The following is an 18939-nucleotide window of genomic DNA, read 5'->3' as shown; positions in this document are numbered from 1 at the left end:
AGGGCTGAGCCCGGCCCGGCACCCGGTCGGGCTCGCTCGGCAAGCGAGTGCGCTCAGGGGGACGAATGCGCACGCACCAGGGAGGCCGAAGCCCCGCTCTCCGGAAACCGAGTCCCAGCTGTTCGGCTCGGCCACTAAAAGGCACTTATCACGCACTGCTGCTCCGCTAGAGTGGGTTTCTTTGTCAGAGCGAAGTACAACGTGAAGACGAGACAAAGGACAGGCAAATCCCTTCTGTACTTAACTCAGCAACACAACCCCAGCTTTTTTCGCTCAACTTGCGATGCTGCCAAACTTTCCCATGTGTTGCGAGACGCTAAACGGGTCTCAAAAAAATCAGGACTCCTGCTGCAGAGTTTAGGTTGAAGGGCACATAGTTTGGAATGAGGCCCCGCAAAGGGTCTTAAATAGATTCCACATGAGCACAAGAAGCAAGCACCTACCCCGGGCTCCACTGTTAGGTACAAGCTCTAAGGTAAACAGCAAAACACTAAGTGGGTAGGAGAATGAGGGAAGGTTAGCAGGAGGGAACACCAGGCAGGGAAAACACACTGAAACTAACGTCACAGCAGCAGAGGCAAATCTTCTTTTTCCCTCCTCCTCTTCTCCCCCTCTGTGCGGCGGGTCTGTTGTTGTACCAGCGATAAGGCGACATCCCAGCGCGTGCTGAGCCTTCTACCAGGAAAAGGGTGCTGGGGAAGAGGGCTGATAACTTGCTCAGGACAGCAGCAGGGAAGCGGGATAGCAACCCGAGCAAAGGCAGGCAGAGGCGGTCCCCTCTCGTTTTAAAAGAAAGTGTTACCATGCTGGAAAAACACGATAAATGTGAGGTCCTCGCATCCTAACTCACCTTGGTCCGAGAGCCTGAGTGCAAGGAGACACACTGCTCAGCAGGACTCATGGCAGCTCTGCGAGGCTGCGGCTCTAAGCGAGCGCTTTATGCGCCCCCCCCGCGCTGGGCTGCAGCGGCCTCTCCGCAGGCAACAGCACCCCCCAGCGCAGAAAGGCACGGCCCGCAGCGCCGCTCCCCGCAAACCGCCCGCCGCGGGCTGCGCCGCAGCGACGGCTCTCCAAGTACGGGGTGGCGTTCTGTCAGCCTTACCGACACCGCGAGGTGCTTCCGAGGCTTCCTTAAGACCTGCGGCGGTAACAGAATGCACGCCGTTCTGCTGCGGGACGAAAGGTTGGTAGGCACAGATCTGTCTACAGGCCGTAGAGCCGTAACGGGTTGGGAGGGAAAGAGGGGGCTTGGCATACTTACCTCTTTTCAACCTATAGTCTCCTTATATTTAGGCGTACTGAGATTCAAGCCCAGGGTCTGAATCCGAAGCAGGGGGATGAGCCTCTGCTCCTCGCATCCCAGGTAAGCAGCTTGAACGCTGAGCCCATGGGTACGCCGAGTACTTGAGGATGAAGAACACACGTTCGTCTTCAGTTCTGATGAAAAACTTTAGCCTAAACACAAAATACTTTTCTTAACAGAACTAACACATTTTCTTAATCAAAATATTTTCATAGCAACACTCCACCTCCCCAACCCAGCTTCACTGGAAACCTCTCCAGCCAGCGTGGAAAGAAGGCTTAATCAAAGGTCTTTTTAATGCGTTCCTAACAACAGCTAGGGATGGAAAGCTGCCAGCAAAGTGAATTGTTAATTCTCAAGCTTTACCTTACCAGGATGAGTTTTCAAACTAGTAACCATCAGGAAAAGATCCTAAAATTCTTTCATTCAGAATTCATAATTCAGTAGTGAGAAATGGATTTGCATCCTCTACAACTACACACATTCATCATTTCTGGAGGAGTCAGAATGCGATACAGGCACTTTTCAGCTCAGTATCCTCAGAAAATAAGGCTCAGGCAATCATGTTACAGGTGTGGCTACTGTCCATCCGACCTTCATAATTTTTTATTTCATTGATGATTTCAATGATTTTGTTCATATAAAGTTATTTGAAAATAGGCTACTGGAGAAGAGAGGCCATTATTAGCATGCTCATGATGGGCAATGCTGCAGCAGGAGTATATGTTTTACAAGACATCAAAGAAAGAGAGAAGACATTATAAATGCTCTAATTATAGGAAAATCTTCCACCAAGAGCTCTGTTTTATTATATATAAGAAAACCTATTCAGCCATCAAGGTTTCTCTCTCTTATCTTACAGAGTAAAGCCATTTGTAACTTTTCATTATATTAAAGTATTCATGTTTCCTTTTTTTTGGTATAGCACGTTCACCATAGAGTAATTTACAGAAAACTGGTTTATTTTGTTCCCAAGCTGACAAAACTGTTTCTCTTACAGGGCCCAAGGGAGTAGGAGCTCTTTTACCACAACATCCTATGCTGAGGCACTTCTATGTTGAGTTGATGTGTAAACTTTTGTCAGTGTAATCACTAGCTGCAGAATCACTAAACAGTGTAAAAATGCTCTGCATTGAGCTAATACATCACTCAGTACGCACCACTAACATAGACACACTCAACCATCCTTAGGCCTTCTGCATCAAATGAACAGTGTGAATATACTTGCAGATGACTATAAAAAAAATCCTTTTCAACTTCCAAGCAAAACACGTGGACAAAACCACATGCCTTTGTGTCTGTGTAAGCCCTCATATGCCCGATTGTGTTGTACATCTCTAAGTCAAAGCCCTGGCTCGTGCATTCACTTCAGATGCACACAGGTCTGTGAGTCTGGCAATCCATCAGCTGAACAGGGACTACTTTCTTCTGGCTTTCTAGCATAGTTTGATCATGTCACTAAATGCTGAGACTAAGACAGCAGCACGTGTCTGATGCCCTCTGTTATGCTGGTACGCTTTTATATTATCCAAAGCTGACATTCAGCCAACCTTCAACATCATATACACACACACCTATAACACAAAGATGTCTATAAAACAGGCACTAAGATCTGCTTTGAAAAATGTACCATTCATCACTGCTCATTCTTATTAGACCAACCTTCTTGCTCTTCTGCTCTGTGTTCAGGGTCTTATTTTGCACATTTCTTCCCACTGACACCTCTCCAAGTTTGTGTCACACAGTGCTTGTAAATTTAACAAGCCAGGGAGAGCAAGCACAGCAGCACACAATTCCCATAGACATCCCTGCTCCAGCGAAGCAGAGAAGCTCCATCCATAATGGCTTTTGTGTAAAGCTTCCACTATTCTGGCCTCGTTTCCAGGCACACAGGGGTTTCATCAGCTGACAAAGCTGGCAACACATAGGATTTAATACACCCTCCTATCTTGACTGCACATCTACTGTATTCAGAATGTACAGAAAGGTACAGCCTGAGTATATTTATTATTGAAGATGACAAAGGTAAATGTACCATAGCAGAGGTTAGTTCCCTGCCTTACTATGTGGTTAAATGCTATGTGTGAGATTACCAGACAGTCTGTTAAGCAATCCAATTACCCAGGGTTTAAGAATGTGATACAAGAAGCTTTCCACCATGTCAGTGGTTTGAAAGGAGCCTCACCTTAAGGCTTAGAAAATGACTCTGTCTTGTGAGCAGTTCTTTACAATTGGTACCTTACTTAAAAGTCTCAGGGAAGTCCCCCAAAACAACATGAATGGCCTTTTAGTCTTAGGAAAAGCCTCTTTCAGGGCAAAACTAAAACGGAAGCTCACTTGGCTATTTTACTTTCGTATGAGTGGATCGAGAGCAGCCCTGTGGAGAAGGACTTGGGGGTGTTGGTTGACAAGAAACTCAACATGACCTGGCAATGTGTGTTTGCAGCCCAGAAAGCCAACCGTATCCTGGGCTGCATCAGAAGAAGCATGACCAGCAGGTCGAGGGAGGTGATTCTCCCCCTCTACTCCGCTCTGGTGAGACCCCACCTGGAGTACTGTGTTCAGCTCTGGGGCCCCCAACATAAGAAGGACACGCACCTGTTGGAGTGAGTCCAGAGGAGGGCCACGAAGATGATCAGAGGGCTGGAGCACCTCTCCTATGAAGACAGGCTGAGACAGTTGGGGTTGTTCAGCCTGGAGAAGAGAAGGCTCCAGAGAGACCTTGTAGCGGCCTTCCAGTACCTAAAGGGGGCCTACAGGAAAGCTGGAGAGGTATTTTTACAAGGGCATGTAGTGATAAGACAAGGGGTGATGGCTTTGAACTGAAAGAGGGTAGATTTAGATCAGAGGTAAGGAAGAAATTCTTCACTGTGAGGGTGGCGAGGCACTGGAACAGGTTGCCCAGAGAGGTTGTGGATGCCCCATCCCTGGAAGTGCTCAAGGCCAGGTTGGACGGGGCTTTGAGCAACCTGGTCTAGTGGAAGGTGTCCCTGCCCATGGCAGGAGGTTGGAACTAGATGATCTTTAAGGTTCCTTCCAACCCAAACCACTCTATGATTGTACTTGTTCTACAGATGTATAGCTGTAAAAAACACTCAGCTTTCTGGATTCTGTCCCAAAGAGTCACATGTATTCATGAAACAAGAAGTGAAACACAACACATTGCTCCAAACTCCAAGCAAGTCTCATGTTTATTGAAGTACTCAAGTTTAATAAACATGATGCACATGGCTCTTGCTGTATCACATACCCTCACAACTGCTAAGTTACCCACTGTGGAGTCCTACAGAAACTTCCTTTCAGCACAGCAAGGTGAAGCAAGTATGGTTGCTACAAATATAAAGCAAACTTAAGAGGTCCTGCTAGGAATCACAACTGAAATATCATGAACAACTTTTTCCTTAAACAAAGCCTGAGGATTCCATGAGTCTGAATTAGGAATAAAAAACCCTAAATAAACAAAACCTAATTTATAACTAATGCATATTTTTGCATCTTTTTTTACAAAAAAAGTTTGCTTCAGCTTAAAATGCACTATTTTCTATGCCATGTAGAAAAGGCTTTTTATCCTGTTGGGATTACTGACAGAAGTCTGGGTTGAATCCAGCCATGGCACAGAAATTATCATCCGGACTGAGGCAACTGACTCTGGACATTGTTCATACATCTACATTTGGCATGGAACTTTTGTGCAATTCAGAGGACCCAAAGTCCTCTGCATGGTCAATGGAAAGAGCAAGGCACCTATACTGCAGACAATTACAGCTCTAAAGTCAGACCCCTGAAAGAGACGTGAATTCTCTCCCCCCATTAAATGGGGTCTTAGCCCCATTTTGAAGTAGAAACTGAGACAAATGGAAACTGCCGTTAATATTGCCAGGCTTCACCAGGGTGTTGTACAGTTCCTGAGCACAATGGTGGCAAGCAACACCTAAGCAGCTAAGAAATAAACAGATCTTCAAAGTAGCAGATGATTAAGGGGAAAAGTCCATGCAAATTAAGTCACTCAAGCCATAGAATTAATGCTTTGGCTCTTCCCTCACCAGTAGTATACCGGGGGAGCTTGTTTTCTAGTGGTCAGTGCAAAGAAAACAAAACACAAGTATGTTACATCATTCTCCTTGAAAGCCATAACCCATTGACAAAGCTAACTGAAAGTGGTATTTCTTTTAACCGCTTCTCTTGTTCCAGGAATCTGCAAGGACAAATAACAATCCTTATCCATAGCTGGTACGTGAAACATGAAAGGCTTCAGGGACACTGTTAAATCAAGAAAAATGCAGCAATGAATCAGTGCCAAAATAGATTTCAACTGACAGTGGTGATCTTCTCTGGCTTCATGACAAATCTTCTGGACAATATTGAAAAAGAAAGTCACCTGATGTAGCTAGCTTGTATGTGATGGCTAAAACAATAACACAGCAAAAAAGTCACTAAGTGCTTTTTAAAGTACCAGCACCAAATGGGTCACTGCAGTACAAAGAGTACCTCTGAAAGGTACTCAGTAGTGGCAACACACTGAGAAATGGCAGTGTTTTATGCACAGTGAAATACTTACTGGTTTAATCGTCAAGCACCTGAGGTGCTGAATGGACTAACTTGTCTTTCAGACATGTCACTAAATTTATATGCACATGACATACTCCTTTTGTGCAAAGTAACACTGCTGGTTTTTGAATACCATGCCACTGTGTGCAAAATCAGCAGGACACAATGAGGATTTCTGCGAGAGAGAGAAATAATACTGAGAAAAACAAACCAAATATGAATCCAGTTCAGTAGTCATTGCTGGCATTTTAAAAATGCATCATAAATAAACAATGTAGTATTATTGCCAGAAAAGCATATGTTCCAAAAAGACGAATTCCTGGTGAACTAATACTCTGACATACCATGCCAGTTTAGAGATACTTCCTAATCATGTTAATTATTTCATTATACATGCGGTAAGGTGCATCAAGGCCCCAGATGAAATCCAAATGTTCCCATTCTGGAATGTTTTTGTGGTAAACCAAGTTTGTGATCTGAGTGAGTAGCATAGCAACATCCTTTGGGTCTGCCAGCCAGTCCTGTCCACCAGTCCACACCGCAGTTGGTACAGTCATCTCTTTTATTTTGTAGAAAGGGGGAGTAGACTGAGGAGGGGGAAAGTGAAAACAAAAACATTAGAAAGAACAACTCTTCAGTGTGATACTACACTGCAGTGTAACATACTAGCAAGTGCAAGAAGAATGTGTCAAGATTCTCATTTTCTCTTCCTTTCTTGGGCAGCTAGAGATGGAGATGGAATCCTGACTCAACAGAAAATGTAACTCCAAGAGTCCTACAATATTATAGCACGCATAGCCATAAAGATGTGGTTTGAGGAGTTTACAAGACAGTCTCAGAGAATGCATCCCATTTGAGTTATTTCTAAACCCTAATCAAATACTAAAAGTGATTGCCACTCTGAAAGTACGATACTGCAAACTTTCCCAGCCACTAAAGTGGCAAAATATTTTTAGTATTGCACACAGCAATTTAGAAACAAACATGCATGGAGATTAAACAGGCTGAAGATAAGCGATACGCATGAATTGAGAGTCTAAGCCTTATCATGAGAAGTGCAGTGGGATCTCATGATCTAGGCAGGCAAGACCACCCTCAAGAAACTGTGCCATCACAACTTTGTATCCAAGCATGGGCTCCATACTGACTTAGGAGTACCTCAGACCTCTATAGTCCTGCCTTTTTTTTTTTTTTTTTTTTTTAAGGGAAGATCCCCAGTTGGTTACTGGGCAACACTAGCAGCTCTTTAGCATGCAGCGTAAACACAGCACCCAGAGAAGTGCCCAAGGACTTTTTTTGTGATGCTCAAGAACTATAACATATCCATAAAAGACGTCTACCTGGTTGTAGTGAGCCATATTTGCAGCCTTGCTTCCCCAGTCATAAGCTTTGAGTTCCCCAGTCTTCACAGCCTAGAAATAAATAAATATTCACACATAGAAAGAAGAACTGCAAGACTTCTATTTCAGGAATAAAAAAGTATAGGTCACCTGGAGAATCGGCAAAGGCAACTGACACAAGAAACAGTGAAATGCCAAGTATTAACAAGAACAAGTGTCACTGCTTTGCCCAGTGTCACAGGAGAGGGAAACATTAACATTCAATACCATTAGACTTTGTCCCTTAAGATTTCATGGTCTTTCATAGCAATGGTAGGAAAGATTAAGGAAAACAGTTTAGTGCATCCAAAGCCAGGATGTGCCAGCTCCATGCTTACTTCTGAAATATTTACCTTGCTGTCTAAATGTATATGAACACAGCATGGAGCTTTTTTAGAAAGTCTACTCTGTATGATTTAATTATTATTTTTCAGAAACGGAAGTCTATATAACAGGGATCTGGGAAAAAAAAAAGTCTTCACAAAATTCTTCCCAAGCCAATACTTGAACAGCTATTTACAGCAAAACACACTGCTGCTGAATAGATGACCAAGTCCAGTGACAAGATCACAAGTAGCACTGACCGCTGCTTCCATGGCAAATGTCTTCTTGTATTTGTCAACCTGCTGAGCAAGCTTCAGGCACAATAGCATCACAGGCATGAAATCGTGCACTGAGGTGAAATTCAAAATACACTAATAAAATAGAAAATCAAGCCAAGCAGAACAGAACAGAACAGAAAGCCTGCTGCTTTTCACTGGCTAAAAATATAACTTGTAATCAAAACTGGATTTGCAGAAAGGGGAGCAAATACTTGTTACAGCATCTCTGAGTTAAGTTATTCCATTGTATTCTTTGTTGACCTGAAGTACTTACAGTTAGCCTATCTTCAAAGAAATAGGGGAGAGGGGTGAGCCACCCTAAGTCTGCATCATCAAAGCAGCTGCAGTGAACAGCTGCCATTCAGACAATTGGCAGTTCCAGAATTTCACTTGGGCTATGTTACATATATATTTTGGCATCTTATTTCATTTAAATATCAGGGACATCAATATTCTACAAACAAGCTAGAGTCACAGACATTTTATATTCTGGAAACTCTACCTGGCTCCAGTGGATCATGTTTTGTACAGATGTCCCTGCAGGGCAGTGTGTTGAATACACATCCACTCGGCTCTGCAACAACATAATTAACATGGTTTACTCCTCACAGTGCAACAGTGCAACCATTACTGCTTGTTGAACAACTAACAGAAAATTTTCCATTCCTCTCAAAACTGTTATAAACAAAAGTTAACTAGAGCCATATATACAGAAGAGGTAAAAGGTTCAAATGTTTTGGGGATTACTTAAAATTAACCGCAGAACTTTAAAGCCTAACTTTAAACCTGATAATGATATCCACTCAGCATTTTTTTATATATTCAGAATATCTTTTAAAAAGTGCTAGTATTGTAAGAATTGGGAGCACATTAACTAATATTTGGATGGACCTCCAGAGAAACCTTGCATTACTCTACAGCTAAATTAGTAACTGTCAATCCAAACTGATTCAGAACTTCATATACTTTGAGTTTAGAAGTACAAAATACGCAGGCAAACTTAAATCCTGGCAGAAAAAAAAACAATCAACCACCAATAAAACCATGAAAACTGTATGTGCTGGCAAGAAAAATCAAAACCCACACTTTCACCTTGATATAAAATAAAAAAAAAGCACATTTTTGCACACAGAATGGTGAAAAAAATTAATGCTAATTGTATCTCACTCCAGTAAAAAAAATCCTCAGCCTTCATCTACCTGTGGGTAAACTGATACCAGGTTCTACTTATTTCAGGGATTTAGAAACACTTTAAGAAGCATTATGAAAAAAGGTGGTCTCACACCAGTTGCTGTTAACTTGCTTTTAGATAACAAAACAAGTCCTATGAACACATCCTTTGGAACTAGAACCACAGATGAAGCCATCAGCAGAGTCAGAAATTGGTCCCAGCAAAAATAATTGCACACATCCACCGAGAGACCAGAAAACTTCAACAGTTCTCCTGAAAATGGTTGAAAACTGTATCTTTATTCCTCACTTCCTTGCAAAAAGAATTAAATACTTGCACCATCATATTAATTCCCTTCTTACCCACTTCTCCCAACAGATCTAAAATAATGTATATTAGCTTTCCAGTAACACTTTAAAAGGTTAATTCTATCCATCCAAACTGGGCAACTACATCTATACCAAGGACAGATATTCATCCAAACTCAGTATGATGAAGGCAGCATTATTTTTTTTCTAATTACATGTAAAGGACAATCACTACAGTGATACACAGTCAATACTGTGTTAGAATTCACAATAACTCAGCTATTAAAAGTCACCAAAACATACCATATTCAAGTTCCTCTCATTAAAACCACACAGAAGAAAGAATAAGTTGCCGCAAAGGTCATCAAGTATTCTGTGTGTGCAAACATGGGTAGCAAGCCACTTCAGCAAAGAATTCTGAGGGAGGAATTGTTTCTTTCCAAACATGTCCTACAAAATAACACACACATAGGACAAACATAATTGCATAGAATGACCTGGATTTAGTTTTTACACTACAACATTCTTGAGGTAATTTTTTCCATTTGCACTGGTGACAGGTGTGCCATATGAAAATTATTTATCTCCTTATCAACCTCGTTTATAGTCCAACAGGAAGGTCATGGTTAGTGCTTCTGCTACCAATGATGCAGTCCATTACCCTCAAAAAGTATGTGGGAAGTGGGAACATCATTAAAGAATTCCAAACCTCACCTCAAATTCTAATCAGTTTTAAATTCAGTATTTTACAGAAGTACTACATAGCTTCTTGTCATCAGAGTTGTTTAAGGTTAAAATATTTTAGAGCTACATCTGCTCATGTTAAATGGCTTTGTACTTGCAACTTCCTCTCTTCAAACCATGGAAGAAAAACAAGCAGCATGAGCTGTGGTGGACACTTCCTCCTGATGACTATTTTTAAAATGGCCAAGGATTTGAAAATGGCCCACTGAGCACTTCCTTAAAGAGTGACACAGCTCTTTAAAGATACAACTGACACATGGGTTTGTGGCTGTCATGTACTTCTGCACTCCAGCTTTTTTGCAAGTCACCATGAGAATCAAGTTCCTCAGCACAACCCGAACGTCTGCACAGGGCACTGATCAGCTACTATCCTTATTAGAAAAAGTTCATTACACGAGGAACAGGAGACCACAATTGTTAGTTAACTTTTACGTATCTGCCTTTTGAGCAGGAAACTAACAATGCAAACAGCTGTGCATTAAATCTGTACAAGGTACCTTAGAGAAGGGTTTATCTCACAGAACAAACAGCTCTGGGAATCTCCACGGGTGGTGGAAAGAAAAGTGATCGTTAAAAATGACACATGGCAAGCAGAGTGTTCATGATGTCTGACTTCAGGCACTTAGTGCAGCCTGCCAGTCTGCCTACATTCCCTTTGATGTTAAGGGCGAAAGGGAAACTCCTCCACAGGATGATTCACAGCATCTAAATAAAGCTGCTGCTCTTCACCACCCTCTGAGGGATCCTCTTCTAATACTAAATAGTTAATTGTGCAACAAATCTGTTACAGTTCATGACAATTCAAAAGTATTCCGTATAAAGCTATCATATGACTGTTCTAAAACAGGCCAACTATCTAATTAATCATGTGATTTCTGTAGCGTAAATTCTAGAAACATGTAAATGGAAAAACATAATTTTATTCCATCTCTTAAGTTGTAATTGTAAAATACTACTTTAAACTGATGCAAATTGTCTCATTAGACAGCAGTAAAGCCAGAGAAGCCACTGCTTACTTCCATAGCATTATTATGGAAAAACTGGCCCAGTATTCTTCTCAAACATGGTAATCTAATCACAGCTATTAACATTCTTTGCTATGCTGTTTTCAACTAGAAAAGGGGACACCTGGTTTGGCTTAAAACATTTACACTCAAATACAAACCTTGAGTAGCAGGTCAGGAAACACTCCCAATTTTGCCAGAGGACTAGTGGCAAACTTGACTGTAGCTACTGGTGCCAAGGCAAAGAACATTTTGATTTTCTTAGCCAGCTGGGGCAAAGTTGAAAAAGCAATGAAAGCTGTAAATAATATGAGAATAATTAACAAACCTCACTGACACAAGTTAGATGAGAATTTTACCTGGCAGTGATTCTATAAAATCTAAGATACATTGAGTGTTTATAGTTTCATTGTTGTCTCTAGGATCAATTTAGATATTTTAAATTAAGCTAGTTACTATGGAACACAAATTAAGAGGCAAATCAGAAGGATTTGTTTTCTTCTGAAAAACAAGTTCATGCTAACTCACTCAACACTCTTCCAGCTCTTTCTATCTGCAGGTCTAAAAGCACCTGAGCCAGGCCTTACCTACAGCAAAATACTCTGGAAGTGGGAATCTTTATTCTACATGTCTGATGATTCTAATTTTATTATGCACAGTTCATCAATTTATTTTAATAGAAACTGTACTGGTGGCTACCGGTCACTTCAATTTATCATTTCAATAGCTTCCCACTTTAAGTAAACACCAAAAGGTTAAGTCTTTTCTTTTTAATGTTGATAAATATTCCAGGAAGCAGCTAAAAACCAGAATGAGTAATTTCAAAAGCCCTAGTTTTTCATCATTAAACCACATATGTGGAACTTGGTATCATTTCAAACACAACATATTCTAACGAATGCATCTCTTCACATACCCATTGTGGTGCCCTGTGAATGGCCAATGTAAAATACTTGTTCCTGGCCAGTCTTCTTCAAAATAAAGTCCACTGAGGCTGGAATGTCATACTTGGCCATTTCATCAAAGCTACAAAGGAAAGATAAAAAGTCAGTTGTGTAAGTAAAGTTATCAGCGTGGAACAGCTGCACAGAGCTTTACTGCATTGCAGATCAGTTGTCTGGACATAAAGAAAAGCTTCCTTTGGATGAAGCAGAACACTCTGGTGATTGAGTCTTCACACCAAGCACTGGTGAAAGCAATTAACATTCTGCTCGCCACATATGAAGGCTGTCTCAAGACGCTATACTGACCACAAAACTCCCCTTTACTGCCCCTACATATGTGACAGCACAGGTAACCAGAACAAAAGCATATTGTACATTCACAATGTGACTGAGCCGAGATGATGGGCAAAGAGATGAAGAGAAGCCTGCTCACAAACAGCGTGTGTAGTTTCTCTAGCAAGACGAGGATACCTGAAAACCCAGAATTCTTCTTGCTTCACTGTGAAGTGTGTGTGTTTCCTGGACCAGGTATTCCCTCTGCTGTTTCCCAGCCATACATCATAGCCAGCGTCTGCCAGCATAAAGCCAAGGCTGTTGTAATCCAAGTTAGTGATCCAATTGCTGGCATCTGCAAGCAAACCATGCTGCAGAAACACAGCAGGCCTTGGACCTGAAAAATAAAGCACTTAACATAGCTTCCTGTTCATCTGGAATTGAATGCCCAAGAATAATTCAAGTGAGTTACTGAAAGTCTGCTTTAGATTTGCACTTTGAATGTTTAATCTACTTGACTTAATCTACTAAGATTAGCAATTTGTATAATACTCATAGTGCCATGAAAACCCACATTTTCACAAAAAGCTACTTTTTATTATTAAGAATTTTAAACTAGCAACTTGTTAGTTTCCTAACTAGAGCAAAAGACTCCTTGAAGTTCAAAACAGACAGCAAATGTGCAATAAGCAAACATGAGAAAAGCAGGAGCTACAAGAAAAATGCAGGTAGCCCTTAAAACTGTTTCAGGCTCACAAATACTCAGCAAAGTGGCCCAAACACAGAGACAACTAAACTACTTATGACCCTTGCCCTGTCCCTAAATCTGGGGAAGGCATTCCCATAGATGCGCTACTGAGATCTTTGTTTTCCAGTTAAGACAATGCCAAACTAGGGTGCTGAGCTGTGGAAATCTCTGCAAGTGGTGGTACTGACTTTGTCTCTACGCAACATCCTTCCATTACCAAAGCTCTGGCAGAACCTGAAGAGCAGTAGCCAACAAGGGAATCTAAGTTTCAAAGGACTTTCTCCCCTTGGCTTAAATAGTTAACCACAGTCAAGACCCAGGTGGAATTTAGGAAGCCTCCCTCCTGACTTCCCCATCCTTAAAAGGGAAATGACACCTTTATGTGGAATGCAGATTAGAAAATTGAAGGTTCCTGCTTATACACAAAGAAAATAAATTAACATACAAGCCTTCAGGAGGAACATGACCTTCAGAAAATTCAAGGCCTGTCTCTGGATCACACAGTAGCACAGGTGTTTTGGGGTGGGTTTTTTCTGCTTTAATAACTGAAATCTGATAACACGGTAACTTTAGCTCAATGCCAGAGATTACTCAGGAATTTACCTTCTCCAATGACACATCATTCTATTACAATACTAACTCACGCAATACTTCCTCCATCGATAATTTAGACTTGGATCTTTCAGCAGAAACAGCCAAATCACAACTGTTTCAGTCACCTACATGCTCCATTCCAGGTCGTGTCTATAAATGTTTGCTGTGAGTTCCAAAATCCAAATTAGCAATATTCCTCCCTCCTGGGAACATTTATACCTGTGACGAGGAACCTTTTCAGTGCCTGCTTTTCCCATTTTGTTAAAAAAAACATGTTGTGGCATGCTGTGCCTGCAACCAGAGCAGATCTCCAGCAGTGCCAAACTGGCACTGGAGACAGTACAGTTCAACTCAGCTTTTTACTCCTCTGCAGTAATACTTCACTGCCTTATGAACAGCATGCAGGATTTTCAAGCCTAACATTAAATTTGTTTTCAGTAATGTTCACTTTTAGCTTTGATACCTTCTTCCTGATGTCAAATATAGAAAATCCTGTGGTAGATTCGAAAGTCCTGTTTTAAATTAAGTTAGTTAATCATTTACAACTTCAAACAATTTTCATAATACCTAGAGAAGCAGCCAAGATCATTCTGATCTTTTCTATTCTTCCTGATTAATGGTGCCTCACCTGGAACACCAGTTCTGATCCCTTCTATTCTCTCTGATTGATGATGCGTCCCTCTTGGCAGGAAAACAAACCATTGACCCGATACAGAGCAACTTAGCGGTCAAAGCGAGGAGGCGATACCTCCCCAAACAACCACCGAAGACCACCAGAGACTCCTGCGCATGCGGAGAAGGCATTTGATGTACCATGGTTATACAATCCTATGCATATGCATTAGATAGTTTGAATATATATACTAGGTAGGAGTAGTTTAATAAATTAGATGCAATTGTTACTGTATAAAAGGGACACAACTGATGAATCTGGTGTGCTTGATTTGGGGAAAGTCCACCGAGTACCCTGTGCAGAATAAAGCAATCTCCCTCCTGAGATTTGTCTATTGCACAGCGGGTAACAAATCCCTTTTAGGACAATGTTCCCTTTTACTAAACTCAGATCAACCAGGTTTTGTTTTTTTGAAGAACAGGCTCTCCTCAAGCTGCTACTTGCATGTTTGCATGTTTCATAACATAGGAAGAGGAAAACTGTTTATGTTTTATGCTTTAATTCTGTTCTCCTATTAGCCTCCAATTTCTGTCAGTTCCTTTTTCTCTTTACCAAGCAGTCACCAGATCTGCACATGAATTGCACAATCATATGACAAACTGACTTGGACAATAATAATCTTGTATCACCTCTGATCCTAAAAAACCCAGAAGGGGAATAAGAAAGGCAGGTCCTTAAACTACACTTTCTGCTATGGAACTTTTTGTTCACTGCATCCCCAAGAAGCTGAAGACAGACTTACTTCCATGCCCTTCTTATCCACGCTATGCAGTTGTTTTAGATTTTTAGTTAATACTAAAACCAAAAATCATTGATGTTTTGCTTTTAGGTTCTCTGGACATTTTCTCTCTTTTTTTTTTTTTTTAGCTGAAGAAATGTAGGTTTTGTTCCAAACCATCATGTGATACGTAATTCCAAGGGATCCTATTCACATTATGCAGGTATTGCAAAAGAAGAGTTATGGCATATATACGCTAAGTCAGCAGTAAGACATCATTGGTATCTTTCTGAGAAAAGATACCAAGTCTATAAAAACTTAAGATCAACATGAACTTTGAAATCTTCATTCTTCTAGGAGACCATACTTCCCCAAATGTGCTCAGTAATCCTTGTTTTTAAAATTAAAGCACTTTGCAAAACATGAACTTGGGGTCCAGGGTGTGGCAAGGGGAATGTGGAAAATTCCCACAGGTCAGGAAACTTCTGTTTGCTTATGTCATCGATGAAGGATTCGACAAAATCAACAGGTACAAAGGCAGCCTGTCTTTTTCCTGTGGGCTTCTCTGAAATTCCTAAGTACAAAGACACCTGCCAGGTTTGACTGGCCTTGTCCATGCACTGATCTTTACACAGCCACCTTGTGAGAGACAACGGCCAGCGCAAACATCCTAACTCATACAAAACCAATAGATAAGGTCAGGAAGACTGTTGCTTGGCCTTTGGCAGAGAAGAGGGTTTTTCCACAGGTCTTGTTCACACTCAAGGCTATAGAACTCACAAAATAAATCAGTGATTGTTCTATGTTTTCACCTCTCATCCTGCTTTTTTTTTAGTCCGAATTTTTCTGAGGCAGTCCTTAGAATACTTACAGCTTCTATGTGAACAGGCTGCTGTTGTATGCGTGCAGTTGTCTGTAGGATCTTTTATAAGGGGTGGCAACAAGACTGATACCAAATTCAGCCATTGCTCTTCAAATACACTGTTAATTCCATACACAGTGTACGAGGACAGCAAGTCAAAGGCTACGTGTCTCTCCTCTTCCACATACATTTGACTCATATTTAAAGCATTCCATCATTCAGTCCTTGCAAAAACCTTTGCCCGTATCACTCCCTTAAGTTTCAGCTTACATTCCCCCTACATTTCCTCTCCCCCACCTCCTCACCTGTACACCCACTGCATCCCTTCCATGGTTTTATACCAGCTTTCACAGTAATTCTTACACCTTGTAACAGTGCTCTGGTGGCATACGCCAATGCTCCTCCCAGTCCCCCATCAAATCACATCCATAAAGCAACCTGGTCTGGGCTGACTGTTGTCAACTACCTGTTACATGTCCTAATTTGCAATATATTTTTAAATGTACTGTACTCAAGATGTTCTGAAGGGATTTTATCTTATTGCATTGTTTTACTTATTTAAGCAGCTGTGTTAAATATGACACCCCAGTAGTATGCAGTATTGGTCTGGCTTGTACCTTACTGCAAAGGGAGCTTCAGAGAGGTTAAAATTAACAAACAAATTTTTATTTTATGCAGAAATCAGGCAGTAATTATTCTGTGAACATTCTAGTGGGAACTCTTGTTGTTTAGTTATATTTCACCAAAAGAGGCATGTGAACTGTGCCTACTTCTGAAAATGGTCAGGCATTTTTAACAAACTTATTTGTTTGTTTATATGTTTGACTGCATAGGACATTTAGTCTGCAATCTTTTTCTAGATTATTACAGGAACAAAAGTTTTATAAATCAAAGAAAGCTTTTTCATGACTTCCCATTTTTCCAAGCAGACATAAATCTTACCTTTGCTTCTCTCATGGCCTTTTCTTCCATAAGGAATTCTGTTAACAGAAAGGATATACCCATCTTCTGTTGTCACTTCATACTCCTCACGAGGGTATCCCCTGAAGGTAATAATTTGACTCTGAAGAAAGAAAAGAAACCGCCTTGGAGTGAGACTGCCAGCCTCCTCAGTTCATTAACATGTGCAAAATACTCAGGGTTCCTTCCAAAGATGGCGATGTGAAGTTAAAGGATGCAGTAGGAATGTGCCATACCACCCACCTATTCGATGTACACAAGTTTTCTTAATGAGACTTATCCCAGTACGGAGTCAGGGACTAGCCAGAGCACAGACCTTATCCTGGGAATGTGGGAGGACTCGCTAGCCTGCCCCCATCCACTGTCATATTAGTTACTCACACGCTGCTTACAGTGAGAAAGGAGACTGAAGTGTTGAAAAGGAGATTATGATAAGAGGGCAAAACACCGAGACACGGATTTGGGAGACAAAAATTGAAACTGCTCTCATGGAAAGCAGTATCTTTCAGTAACAAACAAGTGAGGACAGCAAAAAGCCACTGGCACCACAGCAGCATATGGAAGAAGAGAAGACTTCATCTCTCCTGAAGGGAAACATTTCAGATTTATAACTGAACTTAGTAAGCCGAGTTCTCTGTTATACAGAGGACACAATCGTGTTTAGGCAATGTGCTGAAATGAACCACAAACACAGCAGCCTTAAAACACTAAGGGCACACTCTTCACATGTGCGAGCTGTGGACATTGCCACACCTCAGCTTGCCATTTCATGTGCCACTTCTTACTCACCTTTCTCCTCAAACCTTATGTCTGTTTCAGAGCTTTTAAGTGACTTTGCTGACAAGCCAAACAAGAAAATAACAATAAAAAACCCCACACTTGTTTAACACTATGATTTCATTAATAGGTTTATCTCCCACCTCCTACGTCTTGGGCTTTATGTTATTTTCATTTGATGCAACTCCATCAGGACAGAGAACTTGCTATATAATTGGTTTTATGACACCAACCGTGCCTTGAGAAAATGTAAAAAATGCAAGACATGACTGGCATTCTACTCTTAGGCTGCTGGGCAAGGAAGAGAAGGAGCATTTAATTAAACGTGCTATTTCTTTTAAATATATCTTTAATCATCCACAGTGACATTAACATTCCAAAATTATTTTAAGGCTAAATTCCATTCAAATGCTATTAGCTTTAGACTAAATTACTATTTTCAGTTCTTGAAATGATATTTAGATGATACTGAGGACTCAAGAACTTCTTTTCTTAGAGACCTTAAGCATTTCTAGCTTGAAGTATCTTCTCGCCCGTGTGAAAAAATGGCACAGTTTAGATGGGGCAGAGGAAAGAGCAACTAATACCAGTTACTAACAGCAGGTATTTCCTGGAGTTGGCTATTGCAGCAGAAGGAGAATAAAGTTCAGAGAGTCAGTGCTGGATGGGGAGAAAAGCAGCTGTGGGTCAGAACGCGGGAGCGTCGTGCTGGCAGCCCAAGTACGCTTCACAAACATGCGCTTTCCTAGCAGTTAACGAGAGCGTCCCGACTGTAGCAAAACCCACAGGTCTGGATCAGAAAACATGCGAGAGAAAGATCCGCCACAGGCAACAGGGGGGCAAAAAGGACCTGGAAGGCGGAGAAGAGAAAGACGAGGTGTAGGCAGAGGGTGTCAGCAGCAGCAGCAGCAGCAGGCTGACCGCCGACCAGGGGCTGAAGCCTCCCGGGGCTCCCGCCGCGGCTGCTGAGGGCGGCAGGCACCGGGTTGCGCCCGTGGAGCCGCGAAGGGGCCGCCCGCCGCCCGGACCCCCCGGCCCGCTCCTCTCCTCGCCCCGCTACAACCCCGCGGCCGCAGCCGGCGACAGGTCTCGGGCACTTCTCCCTCCCCGCCCCTCCGCGCCACTCACGATGTTCATGTTCGTTTCGGGGTCCACATTTCTCCTCCCTGCGGCGAACGCGCCCGAGCCGGCGACGCTCTGCAGGAGGAACGCGGCGACCACCAGGCCCCGCATGCTGGCCCCGCGGGAGGGAGGGAGAGAGAGGCGGCAGGTCCCGAGGCTCGTCTGCTGCCTCCGCCGGGCGCGCAGACCGCTACGGGGCCGCGTCACAG

At 42.1% G+C, this 18939-nt stretch overlaps 1 protein-coding gene across 3 annotated transcripts; it reads right to left on the bottom strand.

Annotated features, from left to right (window-relative positions):
- Positions 1 to 4467: 4467 nt before the first annotated feature.
- LIPA (lipase A, lysosomal acid, cholesterol esterase) lies at positions 4468 to 18933 on the bottom strand. 3 transcript variants are annotated; one of them, XM_010564960.1, is made up of 10 exons: positions 18737 to 18933; positions 16814 to 16934; positions 12475 to 12673; positions 11976 to 12085; positions 11221 to 11357; positions 9615 to 9761; positions 8335 to 8406; positions 7192 to 7263; positions 6196 to 6438; positions 4468 to 6026 (listed from the first exon to the last, which is right to left on the bottom strand). In XM_010564960.1, exons 1-9 carry the CDS (start codon positions 18839 to 18841, stop codon positions 6205 to 6207), a joined length of 1197 nt encoding a protein of 398 aa, XP_010563262.1. In that variant the 5' UTR covers positions 18842 to 18933; the 3' UTR covers positions 4468 to 6026; positions 6196 to 6204. The 3 variants fall into 3 exon arrangements, with proteins under 3 accessions (XP_010563262.1, XP_010563263.1, XP_010563261.1); XM_010564961.1 differs by having other exon boundaries at positions 4468 to 5664; XM_010564959.1 differs by lacking the exon at positions 4468 to 6026 and having other exon boundaries at positions 6124 to 6438.
- Positions 18934 to 18939: the final 6 nt, after the last annotated feature.

This window comes from Haliaeetus leucocephalus, unplaced genomic scaffold (assembly GCF_000737465.1).
Source record: "Haliaeetus leucocephalus isolate CR32 unplaced genomic scaffold, Haliaeetus_leucocephalus-4.0 Scaffold184, whole genome shotgun sequence".
NCBI lineage: Eukaryota > Metazoa > Chordata > Aves > Accipitriformes > Accipitridae > Haliaeetus > Haliaeetus leucocephalus.
Note: the sequence above shows the minus strand (reverse complement) of the source record. Positions and strands in the feature narration are given on the sequence as shown.